The following is a 16793-nucleotide window of genomic DNA, read 5'->3' as shown; positions in this document are numbered from 1 at the left end:
CCTGCTTTCATGGACTGTACAAGGCAAGTGTGATCATGGGCTGGGGTGGGGCTACAGTGCTGAAGAGAGCAGAGCTCAGGGGTGTCTGGCTAATTAAGGAAGCAGAGAGAGCAGACTAGGTGGCCTAGGGTCAGATGAGGAAATGGGACGGGGTCTTCACAGGCAGCTTCCTTACCTTGTGGTATGCCATGGTTTCTAACCTATAAATGGGCCACAGTCTGCCCCCAGCCATGCCCCTGTGGGGTTGTGATAAGGTCGGGAGGAGGAAAATGCCAAGGCAAGGAAAACTCTCCCAAATGCCACTGTCTGCAGTTTCTGCTCTCCTGCAGCTGCCAGCCCTTGAGGCTTCAAGCTACTGGGGGTGGGGCAGCCTCTAGGAGTAGGGCAGGCAAGGAAGGAGTGGAGCCATGGAAGAGGCCCTCATCACCCCCGGGGCAGGAGTTTAGGGAGCTCAGAATCGGCTCAGAAGCCTGAGCAGGGGCAGCCCCAGTGGGGGCGTAAACTGTCAGCTTGGCAGCACCAGTATGAGGAACTGTGACAGTACTGGCAGCTAGGTCACAGCTCTGCACCAACCATCCTCCTGACCCATCAGAGCAGAAGAACACAAGCCTTCACTCAGGCATTTGAAGAAGGGGAAAGGTATGAGGGTCGGAGTCAGATGTGAACCATGGAGCAGATGGGGAGCTCACTGGTTAGGTCGTTGCTGCTCCCACAGGGCTGCTCCCTTCCTCTAGAGCTGTACACCTGTCCCCTCCCCCACAGACACATCCTGGCAGAATATGCTGTGCCAAGAAGCAGTCCCAGAGCTGTCAGCAGGAAGAGGCTGAGGAAGCAGGTGAGAAAAACTGGAGCAGGACAGAAGCCCCAAGAGCTGGCTCCCAGGAGCAGCGGAGGGGTTGCCAAGAGAAAGGGACGCTGGGTCAGCATTTCTCTGCCCACCTGCCATACCAAACACATCCCTGCCCAGCTCCTCACATCCCCAGGCATCCCCTGTGCAACCAGAGGACCAGCTGGAGCAGCCTGTTCACCTCTGAGTTGGTGAGAGTCGGAGACGCTATGCTCACACTTCATCCAAAGGGAGAGAAAATTGTCCTAGGAGAGAACATGACTGATGAAGAAAACTGATGGTTTCTAGGGGGTGGGGTGGTATAATTGGCTTGTCACTACCTCATCTTCCAGGCAAACCCTCGATCGGGGTCTCTCAAAGGTACATACGACAGGTTTGCTTATGTCTGGTCTTCACTGACCAGGAAGTTCACAAGTCCACACAGATCCACCTCTCATGCATGGGCTGAACATTATTTTCTTCATAAATAAATGTTCTGAGTTGCTCATAAATGCAAGATCCTGTAGGGCTCTTAACTGGTCCATCTAATGCCCCATAGGAAACTTGGAAAAGCATGGACCACACATTCCAGGGACCCACCATCCCTCCATTAACCTACACCGCTTGGCAGTGCCCACTTTTAGCCTGGTTAGTGTGGAATGCTATTCCTGAGCCTAAATTGACTCCTGTTCCGGAACAGCTTTTCCTACAGTGCTTTCTCTGGAAGCTCTGGTGGCTTCCAAGTGCAGCTGAGTCATTTAGAGTTCACAGGAAGAGTAGGATGGGGCTACTGCTGTTCAAGCCCAGCACCAGGAAAGGGAGGTACAGAGGCCTGAGTGATCTCAGAGGAACGATGAGCAAGCTAGTAGCTCAGACCTTCAGACCTGGGTGCCCCTCCTCACCATGCTGCCCACTAATTAGCCATCTCTGATTAGCATCCCTTATACCAGGGGTCCCACATCCATAAGCAGTGTCACTATATTCACTTCGAGTTACCACTTCCTGGGCATCTAGAAGCTAAGCCTGAAAGGCTGAGGGTGATCCTTGCCTGCCCCGCAAGGTTACATCTCCTGACCCTGGCATTGGCCAAAGGGATGTCAGAAACAATAATTACTGAACCCTGGGCCTAGACCCTTACTTGAACCCCCAATAGTAACTGTCTTCTCTGCTGTTCCCAGGCTAACTACAGGAAGGAGAACTCCATTAATTCCTCTGTCGATCCTGCAGAGGACCTCCCCCATCAGAGGGGCTGTGCTATTAGAGTCTAACATTACTGGAAGAGCTTGGCTTTCTGAGCCTCCACATTCCACATAAAGCGCTCCAGCCTGTAGCTTGACAGCAACACATTTTGCAGCCTTCTGGGGGTGACGAATGGCCTGCTCTCCACATCGCTATTTCAAACATTAACATAATCTCCCAGGATGAATGTGGTCGCTGGCGCCTAATCAATCACCCCTCCTGCACCTTGATCCCTCATTCCCGACACTTAACAGAGACAGACTTGGCACTTCATGGAGACTGTAGCGCCTGGAACACCAGCCTCCCGTCCTGTTTCCTGAGTCTTGTCTGGTTTGGTCATACTATGTACTTGCTGATGAGACTTTTGGGCTTCTGTGGACCTTGTATCTATGGCCCCTCAAGGTTCAGGGCAGTAACTCAGATACAGAGCTCACCAACCTTAAAAACTGAAAAACCCCAACATCCTTTCAGTGACCAGGTTTATGACAGTTGGGCCACCATTCCAACAGGTATCGAAAGGTCAGAACGAGACCCTAAGGATCACTACTTGAGATCCGTAGTACCTCACTATGCGAGTACGTCAACGATGTCACCTCCTCCTTACTCCCTCATTATGTACCCTTCCTTCCTCATCCCTGCTGGGAAGAGAGTCTCCTCAGGAAAGCAAGTGCACCAGGCTTACCTCTCGGAGCTGCTGCACACCTCCAAAAATCCGCATCACTCCGTCAATCTCCTGCTCCAGGCGCCGGGCCCAGTGTTGCATCCTGCGATCCAGAGGAGAAAGAGATGTCAGGAGGGGCCTGCTGGAGATGCAGCTGCAACAACCAATCCTGGCCACCCAGGAGGACCAGGACAGCTTCTCACTCAACTCAATTTTCACCAGAGAAGGAACAGACACAGAAACCAGAGTGAGCCTGTGATTTTTCCCTTTGAAGTCTGGCCCGGTGGCCTAGGCTTTCCTCACATTGACTGGCAGCCAGGGAGGAGAGGAAAGGGCATTGTGAATTAGCCAGAGGGAGTTAAGCAGGTTGGAAGAAGCCTGCAGGGAGACAATTGTTCACTATAAAGACAAGTCCTTGATGTGGCTGTTCTGAATACGGGGACTTCCAGACACCAGGGAGGACAGAGACAAGCCAAGTTAAGTTTAAGGAAAGGGAGGGACACCGGCTGTCACCTCCAACCCATTATGTAAACAGGAGGAGGTAGAGGTAACTGCCTCCCTGGGCCTCACCTGAGCAGAAGACAGAGATCACTTCCAACTCAAATGGACTTTGTCTTTCTAGTTCCCTGGTAGGTCAAGGCTGAATGTCTATCATGAGCCCATCCAGGGTTCCAGTACAAATCATCCAGTCCCTTTCTGGAGGTCTGGCGAGCAGAGGCTCTGAACTTCAACCCTGGACAGGCCTTCTGTACGTGGGTACCACCACAGGATTATTCAAAACCATCTCTGTCTCTCTCAGCTTCTTCTTCTGGAAGGTGGAGATAATTTGGGATCATCTCAGAGTGGCACAAGAAAGCGTAAGACTATGGGAGCCAAGAATGCTGTAAAGGAATCTCTCTAAGTGGGCAGGACAAACAGGTGTCCATACAGTCTCGTATTCTCAGCCTTACATCCATTTTAGCATGCTGGAGCCACATAGGAGACCCACCACAGAGATGAAAAGAAGCCATGGGTTCACAGGGCACAATAAAGTAGGATGATGTCAGGAAAGTTGCAACTGTCCCCCAACACCCTTCTCAGGACCAACAACATCCCCTGAGGTCACTTAGGGCCAGGACTCTCTTCTGGCTCCTTGTCCCACACTCTTCCTCAGGCCTGTGCTGGGGGGTTGGGCTCATGCCATTGTGTGTACCCCAGTTGGTTGGCATGGGAACTCAGAGCAGGAGGCGGGCAGATCACTAATTGCAATTTGCCAAGCTGAATGTCAGGACCGTGATGGAAAAAAAAAAAAATCAACATCAAAAGAAAGAGGTTTTCACTTCAGCTTGTTGTGGGCTGAGGCACAGCCCGACTCCCCAACTCTGTTCCCCACCATCTAACCTCACATCATGTAGAGGACAGGCTGTAAGCTCAGCTGCCAGCCCAGACAGGGAAAGTTACAAGAGAGCAGCATCATCTCAGCCTGACCCCCGTCCGCCAGCAATGACGTTCTGGCCCTGATGGCACTTGGACAATGTGGCAGGTGGCTCTTTTGTAATCCCGAGACTACAGAGTCTTGAGGGCTAATAACGGAAGAGAGCCTCATACAGTCCTATATCTGGATAGAACGGGCAGGGTCAAGGACTCAGCTTCACAAAGATCTACAGGTTCTGCCCGGACCCTAAACCTGACCTCAGCCATTCATTGGTTTAGGGGACAAAATACCTATCGTAAATGATCCTTCCTGCACGAATCTATAGAAGAGTGTTCACTATGTATAAAGTACACTACCAGCGTGCCCTGTGCTCCCTGGCTTCAGTCTTCACAAAGACTAACAAAATCCCCAAATGCTAGATGAGGAAGCTGAGACACTCCAAGGTCATTCATCCAGGAAGGGGCGGACATGGGAATTATTACCAAAGTTTTCTGGAGTCCCAGGAACTGACAGTCGAGAGCCAACCATGCGTGCCTCTTTCCAGTTGAGCACAACACCTTCAGTGCTTGAAATCAGCCTTAGTGGGGACATTCACACCACAGGAATAGGCAAAGGCTGGAAATCACAGCCCCACTCCCACCCAAGCAGCACACAAGATGCATTCTAAAATTCTTTGAGAATTTCTTACAGTGTGTTCCAGTCATATTTACCCCCTCCACCTCCTTCTATATCTATTCTTAACTTCCAACTTTATGACATGTGTATGAATGCATGTATGTATGTATGTATGTATGTATGTATGCATGTATTTGATTTTAGACAGTCTTGTTATGTCGCTCTAGTTAACCTGGAACTTTCTATGTAGACCAGACTGGCCCTGACTCACCTGCTTCTACTTCCTAAGTAGAGAGATTAAAGTTATGTTCTACTAGCCTGGCTCCTCTTTTCCTTCCTTCCTTCCTTCCTTCCTTCCTTCTTTCCTATGTTTGTTTCTTTCTTTCATTCACTTACTTATAAATAACTCACTGAGCCTCATTTGTGCCACCCATATAGTCATGGGTGTGGGATCAGCCACTGCAGTATGGTCCACCTAACTGGAATCATACCTTTCAAGAAAACCAATTCTGCCTTCTCCAAAAGCCATTCGTAGTTAAAGGCTTTTCTCAAACCTACCATATTTACCAGTTCACCAATGATTCCACCTGGGTATGGGCTCTGCTCGTATGCAGATGGGTCATTGTTTCTGGAGTCTCACAGATAAGTAAAAGACAATCAACTGGAAGAACAGGCATGGATGCCAAGTTTTTACTTTGCTTAGACAACACATTATTAATACAATCACCATCATTTCATGTAAAAAGGTTATTTCAACACTAAAATAATTTTCAGAAGAACCAAATCTTAGGACAAAATCAAATTCTCCCACAAGACATACACATACACTCCCTCTCTCTGAGTGTCTCCCACCTCACTCTCTGGGGTTCAGAAACAGCTCTGGTCCTTAGTGGTATGGTGCCCTGGGTCTCACAGGCAGACTGTAGGTCCTAGCTTCCAGCCTATCAGGGCACCGTTAGGAAAACGAGTTACTCTGATTCTTCACCTAAACCAAACCAAATTAGGAAGGCAATATCTGTGTTCTGGAGCTAAAAGGGACTTGACAGATAATCCATCTCATTGTCACAGAGATATGACTTTGAGGGTTCTAGGGTTTGGCCAGTGGCCAGTGCCAGCTGGGAGGGGGGCTGATCTTCAGTACTGAGGAGCCTGATGAAGTGAGCATGTCTGAAACATTCCTGTCTTGAGGCTAGAAAAACCACACACTAAGCCAAGTTCAACCCTGATAGAGGCATAGCCAGGCTTAATCCCACAGAAAGGCATGGGGGCTTTGGGAGAACTGAGAGATATGTGAGAATCCATAGTCTCACTCACTCAAAGGTAATTGGATCAAATCTTGCCTGTGTTCCTGTGGATTTGGACCCACAAATCCATGCCAATACCCCCTGGCCAGATAGGGCTGCTCACAGGTCATGCTCCAACAAAGAGGTCCCACTTGCTAGTGCCCCAGATCCTGGGGATTTTCCACCCTCTTTGCTGAAATGACACTGCTTATCTCTAAGTGCTTGTAAGTGCCAAATTAGCAAGCTGGTGAGTCTGAGGGAGGAGGCTGAGGCCGTGCAGCCGGGCTGCAGCACTTCATGACCAGTGTGAGCCAGAAAGGATGCAGACTGTGTTTTGCTCTCCCACGTGCCTGAACTGGGGGGAAGTAAAGACATCACAGCCCGACTTCATAGATAAGAAAACCAAAGACACCTGGTGAGCTGGGTACAGTGACATACACTTAAAAAGAAGCCAGCAGCCAGGGTCCACCTGCCCCTTCTTCCAGGACAAGGCAGCTCCTGAGGAACCTCGGGGGAGAGGCTGACATTGCCAGATGCAGTCTTGGAGAGCTCTGTCCCCTTGGAACCTCAGCCTTCACACCTGTCAACAAGGATAATAATAATTATCTAAACATTGTAACTGGAAGCCTAGGGATATAATTCAGTTGGTAGAGTGTTTGCCTAGCCTCATATCAACCGGGTGTGGTGGAGAATGCTTGCAGCTGTAGAACTCAGGAGGTAGAAGCAGGAGGATCAGAAGTTCAAGACCAGGCTAGAACACACCCACAAGGCACCCTGATAACAAGTAATCATACAGGGCAGTCTCCTAAAGGCCAGACACCCATACGGTATGACCTTTATTCTCAAGATCTAAGGGCCTACTGAAGGCATGGCGGGGAACAAAGGGAGAGTATGGTGTGGCAGGTGGACTCAGTTCATCAGGAAAGAAGCTGGTACTTGGAGCTGTGGAACCTCAGGCCCCAATCTCTAGAACCAAGAGGAGGGAGAGAAGAAGTGGGGAGGAGGGGAGAGGAAGGAGAAAGGGGGGGAACAAGGAGGTGTCCCCATCAGGCAAGAGAGCAAAGTCAACCCCATGTGAGGCAAAGAGCTGGTGCTGAGGAACCGTTTAGTAAACAGAACCATCCAGAAGACTGTGGTTCTAGTTCCTGCCTCAGATGGGGCATCCAGCTGCAAATGCTCACCCTGAGGAGAGGGGAGGAGAGAGGAGGGCACGGAGGAGGAGAGGAGGCAGGGAAGGGAGAGGAGAAAAAGAGAAAGAGTCCGTGTGCAGATGCAGCAGCATAGATTAAACTGTTGTTGGCTGTTAATTTTATATGTGAAGTTGTTGATCAGAATGTGATTTAATTGTACAGTATAATCCAGGCTTTTGGAATAAATTATGCAGAAAACTCATCTATAATTAAACAAATCAAAAATCCAGAGACAGGTGACACTGCAGGTTCACACTCAGAGGGCATGGACAGCGTGGGCAGCTTGGACCCGCAGAGGGACCAGAGAGGAAGGGAGGGAGAGGATCTCGCTCAAGAGGGGCCAGAGGCCCAGAAGAGGCCAAGGGCTGCTGGGAGTAGGGACTCAGACTTCTGAGTTTGCCTCTGTAAGCCTTTCTTACCACACTTGGAGGCATTTTCCCCCCATCAAAACTCCACTGCGCCTGCCAGGCAGCCTGTTTCACAAGGGGCTTCAACTGAGCAAAATCGCCATCATTCATAAGGGTGAGGCGTGCGTACTGTGGGCGGAGCAGCATGTGGAGGAGGGAGGCAGGTGCTAGGACCGGGCTCAGCTGGAGCAGGCAACAGTGTGAGGGAGCAGGCACACAGCTGAAGCTTCTGGCTGCCAAGGGCACAGTGAACCAAGCTTGGCACCGGTAGAAGCCCCAGGTCTCTTGCTTCTCTCGTGACAGGCTGGCCAATTATTCTCCCAGCGTTGGGGGAGGCAACGATTTAAAATAAAGTGCTGTTCAATTATTCTGATTATATTTCAATTGGCCTGCCACCTCCACCTCATCTCCTTCATGGGCTTCTGAAAGAGAGAAAGACAGGGCAAGCCCACGAGTAGGAGATGGGAAAACAGACCAAAGATTTCTGAAGAGCCCCAGCTGGGCTAATCTGGCTTGGGGAAGATAAGCTGGTGGTATTCAGAGAGTCTATTACTCTGAGCTGGCCACGAGGGATATGCTTTCCTCGGTGCCATTCAGAACTCTAATAGCAGCTACGAGTAACCTCCCCTCTTCCAGCCTGTACCCCTACTACAGGTGGCAGAAACCTCAAGGCTGTTCTCGAGAATCATGGCATCCTCAGGGCTACCTCCCCAGGGCATCCTTTTGAACTGTATGTGCAGATGTTCAGCTGCACCCGAATGCCTAGGTCCAGCCCTCGACATTCCTAGCTCTTCAGACAGATGTGTACTCTAAGGTTTCCCCATCTGAAGTTGAAGATTAAGCCAACTATCCTGTTTACCTCCAGGCCCGAAGAGAAGTCAAGTGGACGTCTGCCTCATGCTAGGTGCTCTAACAAGGACAGCTGTCCCACATACTCATGTAGATTATATGCCAGAGCTGGCTGCAGGGCCATCTTCCCATCTTCCAGTTGCCCTCAGATGGGCCTCCAGGAAGGCTACACCCAGGGGAGAGAAGGTGCTGCAGGGCCGGCTGTACCATTCTTTCTGCTGGGCTCCTGCAATTTTCAAAGTTCAGCACTGGAGGGGGCTCCACCCAGTTTGATCAGTCTCTTGTGGATGACAAAGCTGGCAGAAGACAGCAGGCCAGTCGAAGTGGCTAATTCTCCAGAAGCCAGGTGGGCAAAGCCGCCAAAGACGGTTAAGACCAGAGATGTGGCACTGGCTTCATACTGCATGTACCATGGTGGGAACGAGGCCAGAGAAAGATGTGAGCATGTGTGCTTTGTCTGACCATGGTGGTATAAGGCTTCCCATCTTACCCCCCCACTCTCACTCCAAATTCACAAGCAGATAGACTGAAGTACGGGGCTCAAAGGGAGACTAGACATCATCAACCTATTTGTGACTCAAGAGGACCTTCAGAGTGAAAAAAACAAAGCTCCCCAGGGCCCTTCCCTAGCTGGTGCAGCTCATTTGTCACTGGGGACTCACAGACCCTGGGATGTTGGCAGAGGCTAGTGCTGCTGATGCTTGAATTAGTACAAATCCACCGCCTCGTCTACTCATCTACGTGTGTCTTGGGACCCTGCCCAAATACTGCTCCTTAATGAGGTTATTAATTATGGGGCTGTCCCTTCCTTTTCTTTGCTGAAAAAGAACCTTTCCTTCTACTTGGTACTTGGCTTGGAGGCAGCAAACTTGTACCCTGACCCTACCCCAACCCTTCCCCAGACTAATAGTCTTCTGGCTTTAATTAGGGCACTGGGTCCACCCAATATTTACTCTTAACAGCCTGCTGGGGGTTGGGGGCAGAGACAAAGAAACAAGGGCTGGAGCCAGGGAGTCTCCTCACTTAGGATCAGAAGAGTCCAGGTGGCCCACTTGGCCCAGAGAGACATGGAGGAGAGCCAGGGTCATGAAGCAAATGACCACACCTTCTCTCATCACCAATAGTAAGGAAGCTGGTCCACAAGCAGGAAGAAGCATCAAAGTTAGGTAAGGCTTTAGTTGGGGATGGGGGACTGAAAGAGACTTCCCAGTGGCTATTAGGGATGGTGTTGAAAGTCTAGTTAGGAAGGTATTGTTGATGGTGTAGTTAGGGATGGTGTTGATGGTGTAGTTAGGGATGGTGTTGATGGTGTAGTTAGGGATGGTGTTGAAGGTCTGGTCAGGGATGGTGCTGAAGGTCTGGTTAGGGATGGTGTTGAAGGTCTGGTTAGGGATGGTGTTGAAGGTCTGGTTAGGGATGGTGTTGAAGGTCTGGTTAGGGATGGTGTTGAAGGTCCATCTGAGTCTCACTTCTGCTTCCCCAGGTGTAGGTATACTTCTCTCTTTCAGGACTTGATTGGGTTTTCTAGTAACACCGAGAGACCCCTAAAAAGGATTGCTCTAGCACCCAGGGGAGCAAATCCTACACAGTAGCCACAACTCTAGTGGGAGAGGAACTGGAGAAGGCAGATGGCACAGACAGAAGGGAGATCTGCAGTAGGAAAGAAAACAGGGGTGTGGAGAGTAAGGAAGCACTGGTTAGGAGGTCCTGGCCCTGACAGAGGGCAGGCCAAGGGAAGAGACTGGTGGGTAGAGAACCAGGGGCCATCTTTCTTCCAATATTCTCCATATACTAGGTCATTCTCTATGAACCCATGCAAATCTGTTTCTCTAATCAAGCAGGGGTGCCCCATGGTCCCCCAGGTCACTTGAGAATTCATGTCTCAAGAGGAGTGATGCAGTCCTTTCTGCCAGGAGTCTTCCAGGGACTGTGTTGCATTATCTTAATTAACCTCCACCGCAGCCAGACCCCTGTCCCCAATTCTTGGGGGGGGGGACCCAGGACACCAGTCTTCGATGTCCAGCTGCTGGTGTGATATGAGCACTTGGGCCTGTAGCAGGTCTCTGACTGTGTATGAAGCTGAGACCTTGCATCTGGGGCCACTCCCCACCCATCAGCTTCATACCTTTGCTGATGGTCATCCCATCTATTTAGGCCAAAATTTGGAGGTGACTGGGAACCTATTTTCTCTTCCACCCACATCTAACCTGTTGTGCAAGTCCTACCATCTCCCCCTTCACGGTGTGCCCTTCCCATCCACACTAGCCACCTCTGCCTCCACCCCCAGTCCCCACCTCCAGTCTGGCCTGGGTGACCATCCTGGACTGGCAGCAGCTAGATCACTGGTTGCCAGCTTTCGCCTTGGTATCTCATCTCTCTAGTTTCTTGATCACACACAGCCATACCCTTTTGGAATGGTGTTCCCTGTCTGCAACAAGCTTGGTTTTGTGCCCTGGAGGAAAAGCCAAAGCTCACCACTAGCCATATATATCCCTTAAGGCCGGACACAGCCTTGAGCTCACAGTACATGTCTTAGAACACACTGCTCCTTCAGCCTAGAAGAGTCCCTTCAGCAGCGCACAACCCTCTCCCCGTCTCCAGACCTCCACATACGTACCACCAGATCAGCAAAGCCCACCTTAATTCAATCTTAAAATGCAATCTCTCCCCTAGCAGCAACTGGTCTCCATTCCTCCTGGAAGATCAGTGCTTTAACTAGCCATTTTCTCCTGTGCAAATGCTTCTGCCTTGGGCTGTGAGCCCTGAGGGTAGACGTTCCAGATCTCTGGCCTGGAGAAACAGGTCCTTGACTGAGCAAATACACTTCCCCTGAGACCAGCTGACCTCCCAGCTGACCTGCTCCAGCCTGTGAGAGGCCAGCTCTACGCACTCGCAAGTGAAGGCTGCCTCAGAACTAGCCCAGGAGGCCCTCCCTTCCCCTGGCTCCTCTCTGTATGAATTATTAAGGCTCATTTATGATGGGCCTGCCCAGGCCTGTGGCTTCCTTGCATAATTCATGGCTCTTTCAGAAGGGTGGTGCGCTGGCTCGAACACTTCTTCCAGGAAGCAAGAAGAAAAGTCCAGAGGAGTAGCCCAGACAGGGACTGTCCTCCACCCTGTGACCCTGCCCCCAGTGAAGGCCACTCAGCGTTCACCTGACCCTATGGCCTGAGGTGTTTTCATGTCCAGTTGGCTTCAGCTGCGCTAAGCCAAAATATACTGACTTTGTGCAAGCATACACACTCTCCTCTGTCTGTGCCTCAGTTTCCCATCTATAGACTGATAAGTTTGGGCCACACAAGTGGTTTTCAACAGCTCTGGCAGAGGAACCTTTTATTTTACAACTAAATCCTATGTGAAGCCCCCATGTCTTGTTTAGAGCTGTATGTACTTTAGTTTCCCTACATTATGCTGAGAAGTCCTGGTGTGTGCATGTGTGTGTGTTTGTGTGTGTGTGTGTGTGTGTGTGTGTGTGTGTGAGATTTATAGCATAAGGGTAGGGTCTGGAATCCTTTCCTGAAGTCCTGGGAAACGCCAGTCACTTCCCTGGTAGCTGTGACTGCCAGCACTCAGGTGTCATTGTCTGTGACATTTCCAGTCTCAAGCTGGGACATAGCAAAGGGCTCCAGCCATAGTTGCTGTCACAGGCTTCCTAGACCTGCATCTTCCTGCACCAGGCACTGAAACCACCTCTGCCGCTATGTTCCCTGCAGTCAGGCCCCACACAGACCCATTTCACAAACTCCTAAGCTGAGGTCCCTCAAATTAGCTCCTAAGGAGGTAGCCATACGGCCACCACCCTGTGTGCCTAGGCAGGTGCTGTGATGGATTAGCCTAGTTGGTCTCAGGAGATACAGACCAGGTCTGAGACACCTGTAGAAGTTGCCAAATAACCCAGGGACAACACATGTGTGACACCATCCCATCCCTGCCCCCACCCAAGAGCTCAAGCCTCCCTAGGGCTATCAGAACAGACCCCATTCACATTTCACCAGCCACTCTGGTCAGAGTCTGTGATTCACTCATCCCCATCTCCCCCTCTGGCATATTCTTCCCCTCCCCCAGTATGAGTCAATTCCTCACTGAGCTACAAATAGCTGTCCTCCGTTTGTCCTCGGTGTAGTTTCATGCCTTGAGGAGGACAGAGACCCCCATCAAGATCCTTTATTTCTCCTCAGTTCCTAGGTCCCTTGAAGGCCTTCAAGCACAGAAAGGAATCCAGGCCAAGGTTACAGAGGCCAACCTATCAAGGAGAACTCTGTTCTCTAGCTTTGTGGCTCCTCTATCTGGCCCAGTCACCTCTGCCAGAAAGCCCTCCTGGATTTCACACACACACACACACACATACACACACACACACAGCGCCACTCTACAAATCCACAGTCCTTACCACATTTTACTAAGCCTCACCTGAGACAGAGACTACTGAGTCTATAACCATTCTTCTTGTGGAGCATAATTTAGAGCTTAGCAAAGAAGTCTTGTGGAAGCATGTGGGGGCAACAGATGTCTTCCCTAACTGATACCAGGTCTGAGCCCCTCCCCTTTGCAGTGGGAGAGAGGCTTCGCCCTCAGCAAACACCCAGACATCCAGGAAACAAGGGTGTATAGCACCCACTGTGTGCTAGGTATTCTCTGTAATTGGTACCAAGATAAACAGCCAGATGCAAAACAACTCATGCCCACTTCACAGACATAGAGTCTGAGGCCTGGAGAGGTGGGCCAACTCACCCAAGAGTGTACAGCCAGTCAGTACAACCAGATTTGAATCTGGTAAAGTCTGGCCTTAGAGTCCTGAGACTACAGACCTCTCTACCTTCCGGGTGGATTCTAATAGCCAAAATGAGGGAAGTGGGGGGGAGGGGTCAGTTAAAGGCTGTCCTTGCTTGATTACCCTGTCCATCCCTACAGCAGAGACTTTTGTCTCCTCAGGATAAGCCAAAGTCGAGCATAATGAAGAAGCCATTCCTCATATCCCAGCAGAAGTATGGGGTCATGGAGTGTTGTCTCTGCAGGGTAGAGCTTACCCTACAGACCTTCCAAATCCACAGTAGGATCCTGATACAGGTAAGAGCAAAAGACCCACTTCCTCTGGATTTGTTTCCTTATAGACTGACTTCCCTAAGTGAGCCAAGTGGCCAGCCGCATGAGTACACACTTGCCTTGCTGTGTACCACTGGCTAGTCAGCGACTTGGGAGCTCAGTGTGTCTTCCTCTGAGACCTGCGTCGATGATGCACAGGAGGAAGGGGCTTCACACGAGTCCCTCCCCCTCTGGCATCCCTAGAGGGGTGACCCAGGCAGAGAGGAATCACTTTGCTTGGTGAACCAGTACTGTCCCTCCCGATTGACTCAAGGACAGGCAAGCAGCGAACTGGCAGAACTCAAAGCTAGAAAAACACTTCACAGGTGTCTCCATCCTTCTGAGAAATCCTAACTTGCAGTTTCACGCTTCATTCGCCATTAATCCACGCATCAGGATGGTTAGCGAGGGCCTGCTACGGGCATAAGGGAGGGGACTCTGGGTTAGCCATGCAGGCCTGCCCTTGGGAGCTTGGAATTCAAGCAAGGAAGGAAGACTTCTGATCATGATGGGGTGGGCCCTTCTGAGCGGAGGGAAGAGCAGCCCTGAAAGCCCTGGGGGACAAGGTGATTGCTTAAGAGTCTGACCTTAGTCTGGGTCAGGTTAGGATAGTTCCACTGAGCTGGAGGGTAGTACACACATAGGGCATGACCTTCCAGAGCTGGGAGTGAGCTTGGCAAAGTGATGTTCTATCGGTACCCACTTGTCATTCATAACACCAAAGCAGGCTGCTCCCACATGGAAGTCTAGGAAGTCCAGCCTTCAAGTACATGCTGGTTGCTAAGGGTTGCAGGCTCCCAGTGATGAGGTCTTAGGAAAATGGACATAAGGAGAGGGCAGTAAACTCAGAAATCATGAACAGGATCCTACTCAGTTTCTGGTACCCAACGTAGACAGGTAATAGCTGAGCCAGAACCTCTCTCCAAAAACATTCAGTACACTCTATGCCATGAAGCTGAGTCCTCTGAGTCTGGGGGGAGGGGGGGAAAGAACGGGGTGGCAAGTAAGGACACCATGTCTCAGGAGTGGACTCCGTTTCTTCTTTCAGTCACTCCATAGAACACGAACCTGTGCCCATCACAACTGGCCCCCACTGTTGACCCAGTTGGCATTTCAACATTGTAGCGCATACTCTATAACTAGTAATCTTATTCCTGAGGTGGGGGCTGTAGGTACTGAGGCTCAGTCCAGGCGGTAGAGGCTGGGTTCAAATGTCATACCTACTTGAGGATGACCTTGAAACTTAGAGCCTCCTGTCTCTACATCCAGAGTGCCAGGGTTACAAGCCTGTGCCTCAAAACCCAGTTTGCATGGTGCTGGGACTTGAACTCAGGACCTTGTAGATACTAGACAAGTGATCTACCAACTGAGCTACACTCCAAGCCTAAAGCGAGAATATTATCTTTACCCTGCTGGCCCTCTTATTGTCAGAAAGGGCCACACGGCCCTTAGCATTTTCTGGGTTGGTTTTTTTTCTCTTACTTTCTGGTACTCTGGGAGAATCCCCTCTGTACACTTCTAGGGATCCAGAGGTATATCAAGAAGAGGCTTCATGGACCACCCAGTGGCTCCACTTCCCACAGCACCTCAAGGGTGGTAGCTAGGCAGAGAGAAGCTACGTGTCATTAAAACCTCAGCTGTTGGGGCTGGAGAGATGGCTCAGCAGTCAAGATCGCTGGCTGCTCTTCCAAAGGTCCTGAGTTCAATTCCCAGCAACCACATGGTGGCTCTCAACCATCTCTAATGGGATCAAATGCCCTCTTCTGGTCTGTCTGAAAAAAAGCTGCAGTGTACTCACATAAAATAAATAACTCTTAAGAACAAAAACAAAAAACCTTCAGCTGTTGCAAACAGGGTAAAACAACTAGACAAAAAAAAAAAAAAATCCAATCCCCCTTTAAAGATGGTATATCTAGGAACTGAATAATTGGAACTTCATAACATAAGAGGCTGACTTTGTGATTCCTTAGCTCCTTTCCAACCCAGCCCTTGCCCCACACTTCAGATTTTCTAGCACATAGTAGGTATATACACCAAAAGAAACAAAAATCAAAGCTACAGGTCCCTCCAGATGGGCACGCGGAGTCTCCACCCTTCTTCATTTTAGAGTAATGGCCTCATCCGTACGCCACCAGTCTGGAAATCACCTGTGAAATATATTTCTCCCGGCACTAGCTCAGGAACCATGTAAATCACTCCATTTAATGGCCTCTGGGATTGTTCCCTGCCACCCACTTCCCAGAAGCTCTGTGCTAAGAAACCGGGACTGTGGGGCAGGAGGCCGGCTGGCCCTAGTCATATGCTCCGGCTTCTAGGAACTGCCCAAAAGGGGCAGCAGCAAGGGAAGAGAAGTAGATCAGCCTGCCAGGGGCTTCTGCACCTGGCGCTGGAGCCATGCGCAAACTATACCTCTCTCAGACTCTGCTCTCACGTTCTGCCTGCCCCCATGTGATTTTCCGGAGCCTCCGCAACCTCAGCTGATGAAGGTCCAGGACCGTTGGAATGGCCAGGTATACAATAGGCCTGGAATATGATGTCTCTACATTCCCTGGACATTCCATGATGCACTGGCCATTCAGGGATACCCCTTGTTCAGCTACACTCACAGGTCTTCTTCACTGTTCATCTTCCCCAGAGACTGTGAGCTCCAGAGAGCAGGGACCCAGTTAGCTCACAGTGAAGGGCTTAAGTAGGGAAAGCAGTTAGGAGGTGGATCTAGAAAGACAGGCAGTCCATGAGGTGTCCATCTGGGAAGATGGGACTTGGGCAAGCATTACTGTAAAGGATCAGAAGGAAGGTAGTGGGGTGGCCTTCTCAGTAGGCCAGGACACCCCACCCCCTGGGAAATATGGAGAGATTCGGGAACAGCATGTTCTCTTACTTTGGCCAGGGAGAGACTCTCTGGAGCCAGTCCACCCCCCACCCCCATCCTTGTCAAGCAGAAAGGGCATTTACTTTCCTATTTCTCCTCTAGGCTAACCTCGGCTAACCTGAAGGGCTTAAGAAAAAATACTTGTTCTGGTTTGGGAATGTAGCTCAGTTGCCAGGGCATTTGTGTACCATGCATGAGGCCCTGTGTTCAGTCCCCGGCACCACTGAAGCCTGGTGTTCTGGTGCATGCCTGTAATTCCAGGAGAATCCAAAGTTCAAGGTCATTCATGTGAATCTGAAGCCTGCAGCCAGGCTGGGCTACCTTGCCTCTAAATAAACAAAAGAGGAATGTGCTA

General features: G+C 50.5%; 1 protein-coding gene across 3 annotated transcripts in view; it reads right to left on the bottom strand.

Annotated features, from left to right (window-relative positions):
• CACNA2D2 (calcium voltage-gated channel auxiliary subunit alpha2delta 2) overlaps positions 1-16793 on the bottom strand; it is a gene marked incomplete at its 5' end in the record, with an annotated part of 126317 nt that overhangs the window by 97775 nt on the left and 11749 nt on the right. For all 3 annotated transcript variants that reach the window (XM_080934001.1, XM_080934002.1, XM_080934003.1), the window contains one exon: positions 2748-2829. In XM_080934001.1, the coding sequence (XP_080790127.1) occupies positions 2748-2829 (82 nt within the window). The remainder of the gene's footprint in view (positions 1-2747; positions 2830-16793) is intronic.

This window comes from Micromys minutus, assembly GCF_963924665.1.
Source record: "Micromys minutus genome assembly, chromosome: 21".
Classification (NCBI taxonomy): Eukaryota; Metazoa; Chordata; class Mammalia; order Rodentia; family Muridae; genus Micromys; species Micromys minutus.
This window is presented reverse-complemented; position numbering and strand designations above follow the sequence as displayed.